The following is a 16,065-nucleotide window of genomic DNA, read 5'->3' on the forward strand; positions in this document are numbered from 1 at the left end:
CTTTAATTTTTATTATTTTCATCCACACATTACATCTCAGTGTGAACAGCACCAACTGAACTTCTAGCATACTTGTTCATCAAATCCCACAATACCAGGACTAGCAACACTTGATGGAACTAGCGCAGTACAAATTTAAAGCAGATAAAATGAAACACTTCTTCACACAGCAGGCAGTGAACTCCTGGAGCTTGCTGCCCCAGGACACCGTGGAGAGAACATCAGCAAGTGGGAAAAGGGATTAAACAAACTCATGGACAGCACATCCATAGAGTACTTGGCAGAGACACCCCCTAGACACCCCTAGTGCACCGGCAGTAGATGCTGCAGCAGCAGAAGGGGGATGGAGCACAGAGCAGCCAGACCTGCTTGTTCTCATTCACCAGCATCTTCCACTGACAGTGCTGGTGTCGGCACTGGAGGAGCAGACTCTGGGTCCGACTGACCTGGGCATTCCTGCACTCTCAGTACCTCTCTGCCCTCAGACAACATGCCAAGGATACTTAAATCCCTCCTTCCCAACCTTTGCAGTGACAGAAAGGAGACCAGAACATGCTTTTATTGTTAGAATCAATTTTTGTACAGTAATTTTATTATGTAAAGATCTCTATACGTGCCAAATCACCAAACGACCATTTAGTCCTCCAGCAGCTCTTTCTTTCTCAGTAAAAGTAGTGGGAGAAAGAAGAAAATTAAAAGAGTATGTATAATGGATTCAAACCAACAGGATACAGATTTGAGAAAAAAACATAGTGATCTTCAGTTCAGTGTCCATTACTATGTTTGCAAAGTTACAAAGTTCTTCTGTTCTTATTTTCACATTTTCAGAGAAGAATGACTAATTAGCCTTGTGGGAGGGAGGAATAAATAGGATAAAGAAGATTCATGTGCACATTCTACAATATGCTTTAAAAAGTTTAAAGCAAAAACACAGAAAAAAGCCTAGTTCTCCCTTAAAGTCCGGGGTGGGGGGGGGAAGAGGTAATGTCACTCTACTTAACAGCTCTCAATGGAAACGTATTGATAACGTTGCAGAGAAGCTGCATCTGGCTCATGAAGTAAAGTCATGAGAAGCTGAGAGAACGTATTATGAAGGCAGTACTATACGGCTGCCCTCTTCTAATGTTTCTCTGCGGGCAGCAGTTACTGGTTATTGTGAGACACAAGATTACTGCTGGACATGGAGATTTGATTTCATCTGGTATTGTTATATTTGTGTTCGTAGGCTAAGAGTTACTAGTGAACAGACCTAACTGAAAGCAGAATGAATGTCATATCATCAAATAATGCAGACCCATACATTTCCGATGAAACATTTGATGGTGTCTTGCACTACACTGCAACATCAGAGAACCTCCTTTCATTCATTCCAATGCCTATGGAAACACAGACCAACCTGGGAGAAAACCAAAACCAAACCCCAGAGAAGCAAAGCTCAACCTTTTTACGGATCTTACCTAATATGCACCAAAACTGTTTAAGTTTCTCTTCACCTTTCATCAAGATAAGAGGTTTCTTTGCCTTCTTCTTAAGTGGTAGCCTGGTTTAATGCCACAGGCAGATAGCTTTGTGTTGGAGTGCTTTAATATGTTTTTATATCGCATATAAAGCACGCAAACATAAACCAGTTTGTTGAAAACTACCCTCTTTGTGGAAGCTGGCTGTAATTCTAAGCAAGTTTTCAATTTTCACACTGCTGCTAGGGTAAAACATTTTAAAGAGTTTAATTTTTACAGTGGCTTCAATGACATGAGATTATCTAACAAAGTAATGGCTAATCAATAGAGGGTTTAGTTGTCAGGTGAAACATATAACACACTAAAAGGGATTGATTGCAAGGCTCCTCCTTATTTACTGGGAGGTATATATTTAAAATGACACAAACTTGTTACCAAGCTGCATTCTTTTAACCTTGCAAAAGCTGTTTGAGAACAGTGTTAAGCAGCCCTATAGCAAAACAAGCTCTAATGAAAAAAAAACCCTACAAATATATGGCAGCACCGAATCATGTCAGAAGCAGGGGAACCACAAAGCTGTATTCACTCTCAGCCAAAGGCTTAAAATGCCTCAGAGACACTAGACTATGGTTCACTAAAGATAGAGCTGTATCTGATATCATTCTGTGTCTTTGGTTACATTTTTCTTTTTAAAGAAAGTATGATCCTGCGCTTTGACATAAACATTTCTACTCTTGTCGGCGTAACTCTGGACAAACACCAAATGCCAACCTGAAGCCTCGAACCCCAGGCAGAACCATGTGTGAGTATGCACGGCTTTTCCACCCACTGAAATCCAACTGAAATCTTTGGTCATTTATTCTGAGAATCCCCAGTCCCTGAGCAAAACTCCACATTTTAATAGAAGCTGCAACCCAGGAGTTCAATAAGATTTCCCCCCCAATAGTTAATAATTACATGATTTATCAGAGAAAGATAACACTAATAAAAACACAGCAAAAAGACAAAACCCATACACTCCCTTCAAGTCATTTTCAGGGAAAAGATTATTAAACTGTTCTTTTTGAACAAGGGCTTTTGTAGCTAAGCACAAATTGCCAAGCGGTTAGAAAAAAGTTATTAGACTCCGAAGAATTCAGCAGAAGTAGGAAGTTATATAAACAAATCACTCTGGTAGATTTGGAAAGATCGCTTTCATCTCACTTACAGTCTTAGGAGACTTGCATTAATTACCCTTTCAAGGTCTTTCACATGGACTATTTAAAATAAATGCAATTTATTTATTTATTTCAAATGAGGTGCTTCTTCTGAAAGAATTAAGTAATCTCAACGAATTTAAAAACGCTTTTATAAACAGGTAATTAAAAAGACTAGAATTAAGTCAAGCTGTAAGACATTCCCCAGGATTCACTGTGATTATATTCTTAAGACAAAATTTTTGTTATTCCTAGACCAGCCTTGGGAAGGGTAGTCTCCACGGAAAGTTATAAGACAAAGTAAAGACTAGCCAAACAAAAACTGTATCATTTACAGGATTTTCCCTAAAGCACAGTTTGTCATATTGCAATTACACCTTGCTGACTGTGAAATCCAGAGTCCTTAATATTGCCACTAGAGGGAAGACGTGTCTCAACACATGGCAATGGTAGTTGGGGAGTGGGTTTTCTTGAGCAATTACCATAACAAAGCTCCCTTGGCTGTGTGTACCTTCTAATTACTCAGTACAATTAAAATGACTTACCTAAAAAAAACGGGGGGAAAAAAAGGTTCCTAAAACAAAAAAACCTCAAGACAATGCAAACAAAAAGCCTGACTCCAATTTGCCTGTTATCTCAAATGACATTAAAGCTGAAGATCTTTTTTCCTCATCCATCAATGCACCGGGGAAGGAACAAAAAAAAGAGTATGCCACAATGCCCAAACACCGCAGGGTTGTTCAGAAAAGTAAAAGCATTAAAACAAACAAAAACAAAGAGCAAGGAGAACTACATCTCTTGTTAAGGAAAAGAAGCTAAAAAAAAAAAAAGAAAAAGGAAATGTCGTGGTATTTAGCCATCTGGTAGCTGCTTGAAAACAAATTGTCCTCAAAAGAGCAGAAATACAGTATGTCTTCTCTCAGTTCACTGGCTTATGAATCAGACTTTTTTCTTCTTTTTTTTTTTAAATACAGGCACAGTAACGTCTGACTTCTGTGCTGCTGCTGCTTTCACTTCCTTCTTGTCCCACTGTGCAAAGATAACCATGGTCATTCCAATCAGATCCGGTTATTCCAACTTTGATGCATTATCTGCAAGTCTCTCAGGACACATCTCGTTGGGTCCATTGTTCAAAATCTCTCAGCATCTTTTTTTTTTTTTCCTGACAGAGCTACTTGCTGATTTTTAAACCCTTAAATCTTTCATTTTATAAGGCCCGTCATTAAGGGAAGATGGCAGCCAAGTGATTTTTCTTTCCATTGACAATTTGTGACATTTTTCCAGCAGCGTGCAAGGTGTTGAAAACCTGGCAGCTGTTACCTCCCGGGATGAAGCTCCTTTTTTATCCTCCCTTGACAGTTTAACTCAGTGGGTCAGCACCTTTAAAGACTGCAAAGTACCACTGAAGTGGATGGAGGCTTGAATTACTGCTCCCTCCCTAATCAATGTAAACCCTCACTGCAGGTGAAACTCTTCATCTATAGAGGTGCATGGGGGAGGAAAATGTAATGCCCTGAGCCAGATGGTTTTCATCTTGTTTTTTTAAAGAAGAAAGGAACAAGCTAACAAGGGGACAGCTACTTTGTTAGCTTCTTGGCCTCTCTCATGGCTTTGGATCCCCAGGGTTCCAGCCACACAAGAGAAAGAATACAGAAAAACATAAACACTTAAAGAAATATAACTAGGGGGCTGGCAACATGCTGCTTTCAAAGAGTTGAGTGCTCCGTTCAGCACTTTATTTATCACTGCCCACGTTCTTCGGATGGTAAGTGGACATGGACACAAAGGGCAGGGGGGAGCAGACAACACTTGCAATTTACTCAATTACAGAGGAATGCAGAAATGCGGTGGGGTGACAGATTCCTATTAGTACTAACGCTGAAAGAGCCCAGTGGCCTTTCTGCCACAAGGCAGCATTCCCATTGTAACTTAGACTCTGGCACAACCCACCTTGACTAGCTTTTTAACACGCATTAAGTGTCATAGAGGCATAGAAATTATTTTTGTTTCATTGTTTGAGAATAAAAAATAATCAGAAAGAATAATCTCAAAAGTATGATTAAGGATGTACTTCTAGTGATTTCAGGAGACTTTTCAAGAGCGTAAAAGATGAGGTAACCAGGATAACTTTACAGACCAGGTATGTCCTGCCTTGGCCAGCCCTCCGACAGAAAGTGAATTTGAACTGTGGTGTCTTCCCCAGGCAGAGGGAGAGAGGGGGGGAGCTGAGGGACCCTCACTGCCTCTCCACCAGTCAAAAAGACAGTTTCAACTCTGCACCACAGAAACACTTTGGAGAGAAGAAATACGCCTGGAGAGGAGCCCTAAACAGCGGGATGAGGCTACCAGCTGCAATTAAAACAGTTGACGCTTGCTGCTTTTTGTCTTCCCTTTGCCCTACCTTCTCTAACCGCTTTCTGTTTCTTACAGTTTGCTTGTGTATTTGTTGTAAACTCTTAAGATCAGACTGTGCCTATTTTAGCTTTGCAGTAGCGCCGCAAGCATGTTTTAGGTGCTACATGTAATTTTACAAAATGATCTCAAATCTGTAAGAGTGAATTGAGCTAATATTCAGTGCCAAAATGGTCAGAGGGAAAATTCTTGAAAATGCTAAGGGGCCTGTTTGAATGGGGTAACAGACATGGCTTTTTTTCCCCCAGACTTCCATCTGGAAGCTTACAGAAAGGCAGCAGAGTCCAATGTGAGGTTTGCAGGAGGCACGGTGGGGCAGCCTCGCCGCCGCCAGCATTTCCCCACAAGGCACCTTCGCCCACAGACAAACCACAGCGGCAAAAGGCACTTCATTATTGTTCCACCAAAGAGAAGGGAGGGAAGGGTTTTAAACAACCTGCATTGTGGCCATCTTCTTTAAAAACCAGCAGGGTAATCAAGTTCAGGGCAGCTCCGGACAGCTGCCCTGTGACCTATTCATGTTGACCCCCGCTATTCATCACTTTCCCTAGGACTATGAGGGCAAGCTCCTGGGGAGTGACCACCACAATAGACAGATACGAGCCAACAATAATACGGTTCCTGCAAAAAAAACAGATGGCACTGCAATAAATTTACAAATCTGCATTCATGACTCTGTTAAAAACACCCAGAAGCTAAAAGGCTGGAGGGGCCCCCAGAGAGCTTCCCCTTCCCAGTTTCTAAAGGCCGGCTCTCTCCCCAAGACTATTGAGCTCGTGTTCTTCATAAATGAAGAATGAAGACATAGCCCTTAAAATAACAAATGCCTGACCTAATCAATCTAGTGTTTGGGTCTAACGCTAAATGATAGACACTGAAAACTAATTATGTTTTTTGGCAAGGAAGTTGAATTAAAATGGAAACACACAGGTTAAAAAGGCACTGAAGCATTTGTGAGTCCCTTTGAAAGGGCGGCACACACACACACACGCTCACACACGGGGCTTGAAACAGCAACCTGATTCAATAACTCATGTATTTATTTTTAAAATGAATCAGATTAGTCCCATGTGTGACCTGCCGGTCCATCTGTATGAGCTGGACTTAATGGGCACTCTTCTCGCGCTTACTTCAGTTTGAAGTATGAGAGAGATAAATTTAGTTTAATTTTCAACAGATCAAGCTATCCATTTTCCAAATGGACCATCTGGATCAGCCTATTAAAATTAATTTATAACTTTGCAGTGTGAAAATTCGTTTGTTAGCTTAAATAAAGTTGCCAAAAACTTTTGCCACTTGTCATTGTTTTTTCTGAAGTCTGTTTTCATACTACGATTTTTCAGTTTACCCCTTCAAAATTTAATTTTGTCAGATCAAGCACTTCTCAAGAACCAAACATTTGCATCCTTACTTCAAAGTCTGTCACAGCTTACATCTTTTCACTGTTCCAGCTAACACTGTCAAGTTCATTGCCTCTTCTGTTTTCCTTCCCAGTGCTGATCTCCACGTCTCTCCTGCCTTGCTGCCCCTCAGGCACCGAAGAGTGGCTGTGCCTTCACTTCCAGCACACCAAGGACACAGCTTCACTTGCTGAGACTCCTGAAGACATGCTTTTCCAAGAACCATTTTAATCAACAGAAGAATTCTATTTCTCCTAGTAAGAGGTCCACAGCACTGAACAATGGGGGTCCTTCAGCCCCTGCTTACAACTTTGGATGCTTAAGTATCCATTACACTTTCTTATTATCTCCACCTTCTGATATGTCTGTTCCAAAATCCCACCTGAGAAAAACACAGATGGCCGAGGCTGCATACCAGCACAGCAAACAAGGCAAGAAAAGGTAATGCACCTTTACTTAAACTTGTCAGCAGCTGAACATGCCAAGACACCATCCTTCCCCTGAAGTGGTCTGATGCAACTCATTAATTTTCTAAAACTAACCAAGAAGTACTAAATATGTGGACACTTTCACTAGAAAGACCATTTAGGCAAACAGACTTCCCCTTCTCCCCACATACACATATTAAATTATTCTGTGCATGTAGGTCCATGTTCCCCAATAACGAAATTTTAACATCAGTGTCTTACAGGAGGGAAAGAAAATATGAAATTATACACTCAATATTTACCAAGTTAGCAAAGTTAGCATCTTTCTATTAAGGTACTACTACTGAACTCAGCACTTTCTGTGTATTACTGCTTTGCCAGCATTTGCAGCTCAGATCTTTTAGGTTTCACAAAGTACGGATAGATGTAAGACAGGGTAGCCACCCTGCTTATTTCCCTTTGGAGATGCAGATCTTTCCAGTAAGTATCACTCTGCTCATTGATTTTGAGTATATGGGCACATGGCTGCATATGCATCTGATTTCTGCACCTGGAGCTGGAAATCTCCCGAATGCTTCTCATCTATCACTAATAGAGAAGAGGAGCAATCTGAGCTTCTGAAATGCTCTGACAACTTCTGTTTATGCCTACGTAAAGAACCAAAATTCCTTCCATGACAGGCACAAAATCGTGGTCCGCCACCTTCTATGATCTAGACAAGAAGGCACTTGCTTTAAGACTACAGCTTGAACTTGGCTACAAACACTGTTTTCAACACAAAAGGCTCCAGATAGCAATCAGATGAGCCAAGGATTTTGTCCTGCATCTGTCACTGTAAAGACTGAACACAAAGATAGAGACTGATACAATATCTGAACAATATAAAGAAACAGAGATCACCATTTTGTCATAAACAATGTCCATGTGAATTACTTCCAATATGAAATATCTGGACAGTACAAGTGTTTTTTCAGGTGTATTCTTGATATCTAGGCACCTTGGTTACAATGAATTGTGGGCCTGTGGGAAAGACAGCTTTCCCTGGACACTAAGAATACCTCTGCAGATTGAAAGATAACAGAAGGGAAACTCAAAAAACTTTACCTTCTTGAACAGTATAATATTGTTTCTCAATATTTGTGTTCTTAATCAATAATCATGAAGAAGGACTCAGTGTACTGAGAAGGCATACAAGACAGGCAACCTGTGCTCCTTTACAATGAACTTTTTCTTGGAGAAGAGGCATAAGCCTTTTCTTGTTGAACCTGAAGGCTTACCATCAATAAGGTAACTCTGAGATGAAAAAAACAAAAACCAGTTTTCTGGTGTGCTGGGCACCTTGCTGGCTATCTTGGGGATACACAGTAGGAACGGGGTAGCTTTGCCCTCTTGTTCTAGCTCTTGTTGCTTATTGCTGAATGCCAGAAACATTTAAACTTTGGTGTAACATATCTAACGAATTCTACAAGCAATATCTGGGACCCCATTCATGATCCTACCATATCGCCTCCTATCTAAAAGTTATACGGACTACATCTGTTAGATGGACCTTAGCCACAAGCAGTCCTTCATATGACATCTACTCCCACAAAATCAAGCACTCTTAATACATTATTAAAAAACCCCAAACAAACAAACAAACAAAAAACCCCACCCCACCACTCCTCAAAAAACCAACTTTGAGCAAAAACATGCAGTATGAAAAAGATATTCCATTCTTTACCATGGTTTTGACCCACAATCCTCTTGGAAATAACAGCTGTGGGGCAGTGTATTACCATCCTATTCCTCTGCCTGAGACTGCTGCTCCTGTAGCTGAGATGCAGCAGGAAATGTGCTGACTCCTCAGCAGCTGCAACGCGTGGCCTGGGGTGTTCAGTTAAGTCACCTTCATCAGTGCTTTTACTCTGATGCACCAGGCAGCAAACTTGGGCGGCTGAGGCACAGACACATTTTTGTTTCTGCTGCTTGAAGGTTGCAATGGGAAGAAAGAGCAAGGTGCTATGTAAAGCAGGATCTGGAATTACTATTTCCAACTTAAGTCCCCCAGAAATCACAATCTAAGCCCCCTTTGTTGACCATGGGGATTAAAAAAGCGATTCTTTTGAAGTTTGCTTTACTATATGTAAGAGGCAAAGAGATTATATTTTATTAGCCCATCCCTTCTCCTTTCTCCCCTTTGGTAATTTATACAAGTGGAGAAGAAACAAAAGCAGGTAATTATTCAGGTTATTAACCTCAACACCACCTTCAGAGGTGATGAAAAGCTTAGTTGTTCTAGAACACTTTGAGGTTCTTGAACACATGATCTGACACAAGGCAAAATATACCACAAACAAGACAGGAAAGATTACAGAAGAAAAGGTTGAAGAGGTCTTGATGAAACCCACATGGAGAAAGGTAAAACTAGAGAGTCACAGCTGACTTCACTATGCAGAAGTCTAGATTTCTTTAGAAAGAGTTATCAGACTCTCCTGAAAGCTAAATCTATGTGACTGATTTTCCTGGGTACAATGTGACTTGTTCAGACTTCAAAGGAGAAAAGAAAATGCCAGGAGCACAAGTAAGGCTTCAGCTTCCAGAAGCATTTAAGGATTCAAATAGCTAGAAAGTTTTATTGCATTTTTAAAGAGACTGATCACATACCTGTCTAAGTGAATTCTTCTCGGGAATGATCTTCCTAGGGGGCTCATCATTATTACAGTCTTCTCTCTCAGAGGAGTTCTGTGAAAGAAAGTAAGCTTTAATTCAGTTCTTATCCCTAATATCACTCTGCGAGGAGAAAAGACACAGAATATTTGTACTACACAGCCTGTAGTATTTTACACATGCATATACCGGAAGCTAACTTGTACTTTCAAGCCAAACAGCTTGTTATGGCAGAGAAAGAATTTCTCCTCCTCAACACAGCAATGCAGTACTGTGCGGGTATCTATTGAAGAAGCCTGTACTTTGGGGATTTATTCTGAAACTAGCAATAACGGCCACTTTGAAAAGCTGAAATGGTGTCTGGATCAGCTTGGCAACACCAGTGCTCCTGAACGCCCCAGAATAACTATTTAAAACAGTGGAACCTGTTGAAAACAAAAGGTTGTTAAGGGGTGCAAATGTTATTTTCTGTGCCCCCTATGCTTTTAATCTGCCTAACAATTACTAATTGCACTGAGCCTGCTTGGCTGTCAAAAATCATAGACAAGTGATGACAGAGCTGAATTCTGGCAAAATAGGTTGTCAGGTAATCCTTAAAATTTTTTTTTAATTGTGTAGGTACCATATGATATGATGGGTATGTTTTTCACTCCTGCACCCTGACTCTACATACATGTACAATTTCTAGAAAGACTGATGCTCCAAAACTTAAGCTGCCACTTCCAAAAGAAAGAGCATCAGTAAGACAAAAGAAGTCGAACAAGAAGAAATAAGAGGGCTTCTCCAGCATAAGTAAGAAGTCTCCACCAGGAGATTTTCATCCTGTTAACCTCATGATTAAAACCAATTATTACTTGCTTTACAGAACCACAGAATGGTTCAGGTTTGAAGGGACCTCTGGAGATCATCTAGTCCAACCCACCTGCTAAAACAGGTTCACCTAGAGTACATTGCATGGGAATGTCTCCAAGCAGGTCTCGAGTGTCTCCGGAGAAGCAGACTTTAGGGTAAAGATGAGCTATAGTTTATCTCACGACATGCACAGTCTGTAGCAAACATGTGGTTAAAAACTGCTGGGTACGTGGGGGGAATCCTGTCCTCACTGCCAAAGTCAGCGACTCTGGGAGCCAGTGTTCCTTTGCACAGGTTCAGCCACTGTGCTGACAGAGTAATGACAACAAGCTCTGGGGGAATCCCACACACACATCTAAAATCAGTTTGATCACCACAGTATTCATAGCCTTAGGCCACATTCCCAGGCATTCAGTAGTGAGCAACTAAACAGGTTTTAAAGAGATACAGAAAAACTGCTTAGGGAGAGCTCTGCCAGGAAAAGGGTGGTTTTCCAGCTACTTGCAGACAAGCTCAGGAGTGTGTATTTTAAGGCAGAAGTTTGCATTCTGGACCTCTCCCTCTTATCCTCCAGATAACCTGTCCTTCACTGAGCACAGCTCTGCTGGGTTTCTTGCAGAGCCAGCTTCCAGCACAACACCTCAGGAGGCAGAACTGGCATCTGTTGGCGAAAGGGGAGCTGGGCTCTGGGAAGAGCCAGCGCGGCAGAGCCGGTGTCAGAGGAGCCGTGCGCCCGTGTGCCGGCCACAGTGCTGCCTGAGCCGGCACCATCCTGGCAGCTCGGTGACGGGGAAGAAAAGGTACAGGCAGGAGGCAGGGCAAGGGGAGAAGCTGTTAGCTGAGAAATGGCAGATAAGGGGGAAAAAACAAACAAAAAAAACCAATACACCACACACACAAAAACCCACCACCCCCCCCCCAACAACAACAAACGAACAAAAAACAAAAAAACCACAAAACCAAACAGAAAAACAAAACAAAACCCAAAAACAACAAAACCCAACAAACAACGTCAACAACAACAACAACAACAACAAAAAAAAAAAAAAACAAACAAAAAACCCCAAACAACAACAACAAAATACCCCACCTGAGATGTAAAAAATTTGTAGGAAAGACTCTGTATAAATCAAGACTTGCAGATCAACTACCGATTTTTGAGGTTTGGTTTTGTTTTTATTTTTTTAAACAAGATATAGAACCTGCAAGGCACCATGACATCTGGGATGCTGTAACCAGGGTTTTATAATGGAAATCAATCCTAAGCAGGCCTGATGAATTGCTGTAACAGGTCAGTTTTTAAAAGTTTTCATACGAAGTCCCAGCCAGGATCAAGTTATTTCATTAAATCCAGCTTAGAAAGAACTGTGATTGTAAAAACATACAAGCAGATCTCCAACAAGGAAGGCCAAGCATTAAAGCTGTTCTTTTCTGTTCATGAAATACAGTTCAGTAAGTGGTTAATTCAAGTAAGGATTTTAACTTTTGTGCAAGAAGCATAAGAACCCAAGGTCAGTCACTACACGTTTCCAGGAAATGCATTTTGCTGCGGGGGGTGGGGGGGAGGGTGTTGTTGACTATTTCCGGATGCTTTTTCAACATCCACCCCCTTCCCTACAAAAACTGCCAAAATTATTTCCCCTTCCAAATAATCTTTCTACAACAGCGAAATCTTGCATTCTTCTCGCCTTTCAAAGTCATTAAGGATCCTCCCTCAAAAAACCATCAAAAAGCAGGAAAATCAGTGGTGCTGGCGAACTGTCAGCCCTTATTTTGAAATTCCTAGTTATCGCAAAGCATCAAGTTATCTACTTTTTCTTTAAGCTGAGTATCTAATTTTAAGAGCAAGCAGAGGACCATTTTGCATTCATTATCTTTATAGGTGGCAAGGCTAAGAGGTTGGCTGAACAAAGACCAGACAAAGACTGCCAAGTGCATATGGTGGTTCACAGCTTGGCGTCTCACCATTCTCCAGCACCAACACAGCAGCTCCGATAGCAGACTATTAAAGAGGAGCGCTGCTCATGCACTTTTGTCGGCAAGTAAGTTACGCTTGGTGAAGACAGAATGACTGGAAAGCATTACACTTAAGAAAAAGCACAGATGTTTATAACTCCTGCTCATTTCTCAGGAATAGGAAACCCATCAATCCAGGTGCAGGTACAAGACCCTGCATATTTCAGGACTAACTGTAGCTGCGTGGAAGTGAATTTCACTTGATAGGGCAACACTTAGCCATGGCCATGGGAAGAGCATAGTGTAATCAACTGAAACGGTACATCTATATATTTCTCCTTGCTGAACAAGGTGGGAGGAGGGATAAACATGTGCAAGGTCAGAATAAGGTTTGCTTCGGCAGGACTTCAGCAATATCTGCCTCTCTTGCGGCAGAAAGCAAAGGGAGGAACCGCTCTGAGCACCCTCTCGTGGTTACTGAAACGCACGTCTCGGGCACAGACCTGGAAAGAAGCATTTGGTATCCGGACGGTAAGTTGGGTGTACTCACTGGGAATATTAAAGATCTGCAGTGACTGTGCCTGATACATATTAGAAGAGAGATGGAATTTGTTAGGGTGAAAGAAGTGAAGAAAACCAGCGCATACAGAAAGCTGAACAGCCATACAAACTCCCTTACATCAGGGAAAATGTTTAAATCCCGCAGGCAAGCTTTTCTTCATAGACTAAAGCCAGACTGGCCAAAAGTGCCTGTGCTTGCATGCAGGGGTCTCTCCTTTTGAACAACTAAAAGCAAGATAAGATGAGAGGTGCTGAAGTCTCCAAATCACAAATTGATCAGTCTTGGTGAGATAAATACTACCCCCCCTTTCCACAGACAGGTAAAATGTTTTGTTGTTGTGGGGTTGTCTGTCTGTTTTACGTGCACAAGGTCACACAATGACAGTGGGAACCTTGGGAAGAAAAGCCAGGAAACCCAAGCTCACAATTCTTGTCACCTTCACAATTTCTGTCTAGCAGGAGGTTCCTGTGAAGCAGCTCTGCCCTCCATAGCTCATTTTTCCTAAAATGGCTACTGGCTTTTAAACCTGATTTGCATGTAAAACTTCAGCCTGTAATTAACAGAATATAACTCCATGGCAGGTTGTCTTAAAGACTACTACAAAATTATTACTATTTAACTCTCCCCATGAAGCCTCTTCCGCCACTAAACACAACATGCTACAATGCATACGAAATCCCTAGACTGAGGTGTCTGACAGGAGATGACATGCGGCATTTCGTGTACACAGCCCAGCAAAACACTGCTGGGAACGAGATATAATACAGGGAGAAATGCACTCCCAGGGACTACCAATTGGGCAGAGCTACCTTTAGTACCGCCTCGCTCGTCGTGCTGGAAATCAAGCCCCTGCCAACTGGGGGAGGATTTCTTCGGTGCGGTTCTGCCCTGCGCTAATTATACAAGAGTACAGACGCAGCCTTTTTCCAAGCATGGGGAGGTGGGGGTGCGGGAGAAGCGTGTGTCTATGCGGAGAGCACAACTATTTTTTATGCTTTCAAATTCTTAATCCTGTTTGGAGCTGTCAGTGGGGGTTAATGGAAGCCTTGGATAGGAGAATTCCAATCTGGTTGGCAGATGGATAGGTTGGTTATAGCTGCATAACTATGTCTTGCCTGCAGGCACAATTCAGAACACTGTTAAAGCAATATAAAGTCTCTGTCAAGCTGAACCATTTGGATCAGTAGCAAGGAGAAATAATAATAAAAAAAAGGAGTTCATTTCTGGGCCTTGCGCGTTTATGCTAGTATGCAGAAACTGATTAATTGTCATCGTGTGCTGGTCTGCTATACGTCAGATTTCTACTTCTGGAGTAGATTTTGCATGCTAATATAATCATTCTCCCTCTTGAGACATTAGCAAATAATCAAATGAAAAACAGGATCATAATTTACTGAGATTCGGGCAATTCTCTATGCAAATTTGACTTGTTATTGCTGCTGCCTCGTTAATCTGAATGCCTTTGACAAACTCCTTTGATTTATGAACTCATGACAACTCCAATGTGTATATATTTTGCTAGATTGACATTATCATTAAGAGTGGGTGGACTGAGCTCACATGAATGGCTGATTTTATTCGCTGGTGTCTGCTGCTCAACAGCTGAGCATCTCCTTCTCACAAAGCCCCTGAGCACCAGGCTCTTCCCATCTACCCATCCATTCATCATCTCGATGTTAATTGGCCCAGGCTTTAAGCAAATTTTCAACACAATTTAAAGGCACGATGACACTGATTACTGACCCTCTGCCATACGGTGCCTATTGATTAACCTGACAGAGATGATGAGCTTGAGGGAAACTAGGTGTGTGCGGACCTCAGGGAGGGGAAAAATATATATATATATATATGTTGTTTATGCAGTCAAAACACTTGTCATTATCCCAAAGGCCAGAATTTGTGCTGCACTGGCCCTTAAAACACACTATTGCTTTAAACACCTGCATCCAATACAGAAAATGCTTGCTTGCTGTGGAAAAATGATTACAAATTGATGTCATGTGCAGTCTGTATTTTAATCGAGTTCCCTGATAAATAGACCCCCTCAAGCCAATCAAGTTCTGCTCTAGCCATTGCGTGCATATACACCAGGTTGAACAGAAGCCGGGGCAGGGTGTGTTTTTAGTGGTATCAGCAGATCCAACCACATGTAGGAAATCTACTTGGGTATTTCAGGTCTCTAAGCAAATAATACAGTGGGAACACAGTGTCCAAACACTTACAGTAAATGTTTCAAGGGCAAACTGGATGCCACATGTAGCTCAGTATTTCTGTTGCCACACTAAAACAGATGCTTTAGCGCACACCGGTGGAAATTACGCATTTCCCCTTTTCCAGTGCAAACTGTTGATATGACCTGACCCTCAAGCTCCTAAGTGCACTGAGTGAATGCAGCATTTTATCAGAGCTTGAAAATAACCTACATCCTCTTTCATGTTTCTTTAAGCGTCTCTGTGCTGTACTTGGTCCTCCTCACCAAGGACAGAGGGGCACTGTCTCAGCCAAGGGAGAGCCACTGAATAAAGTAGGTACATCAGCATTCTGCTGGCAGACTGGCGCTGTATGAAAGGAAGAGGAAGCAGAAGGCCTGTCTAACCCTCACCCAGCCCCAGGTTAAGTCTGTCAGTCAACGCACACTGTTCTTCCCTCCCAGTTCAAACCAGCAGTCAGGATGCTTCTCTTGTTTAGGAGGGCTTGGGGAAGTCAGGGGGATGGGGGTTGCCCCAAGATGCTACGAAGTTAGCTGTCTTCTAATCTGCATCAACTGCTTGCAGGAAACAGGATGAAGAATCGTTGGGTAAAAGAATAGAGAAATTAGCTCTGATTGCCGTGTCAGCCAGAGTGGACTGAAAAAGGGAGAGGGATGGAGGGAGGAGAGAAAATGAGAGAGATGTGTGGAAATAAGTGCCAGTCTAAGACTAGAGGCACATATAAGCCTTATGTTCCCTTTCCAATAACCTTTGTAAGTGATAGATGAGTTGAAGTCCATTGTTATCGTTAAGGGACTGTCAGCATCCTGATTTTATAAATGCTGTCTGTCAGTTTATAAATATCTCAGCCATTTCAAACAGTGCTAGGATGAATCTTGGCATAGCCAATGTCAGCCTGAAAACAGTATTACCGTTAAAAAAAAAATACGTCCAACATCCACTA

At 41.8% G+C, this 16,065-nt stretch overlaps 1 protein-coding gene across 12 annotated transcripts in view; it reads right to left on the minus strand.

Moving 5' to 3' along the window:
* Positions 1 to 16,065, minus strand: part of BTRC (beta-transducin repeat containing E3 ubiquitin protein ligase) — a 115,617-nt gene that overhangs the window by 57,281 nt on the left and 42,271 nt on the right. For 10 of the 12 annotated variants that reach the window (XM_082052419.1, XM_082052418.1, XM_082052416.1 and 7 more), the window contains one exon: positions 9,540 to 9,617. The exons of the other annotated variants lie outside the window; for them this stretch is intronic. In XM_082052419.1, the coding sequence (XP_081908545.1) occupies positions 9,540 to 9,617 (78 nt within the window). The remainder of the gene's footprint in view (positions 1 to 9,539; positions 9,618 to 16,065) is intronic. 12 annotated transcript variants of the gene reach the window in all.

This window comes from Streptopelia decaocto (assembly GCF_964273445.1).
Source record: "Streptopelia decaocto genome assembly, chromosome: 5".
In the NCBI taxonomy this organism is placed as follows: Eukaryota; Metazoa; Chordata; class Aves; order Columbiformes; family Columbidae; genus Streptopelia; species Streptopelia decaocto.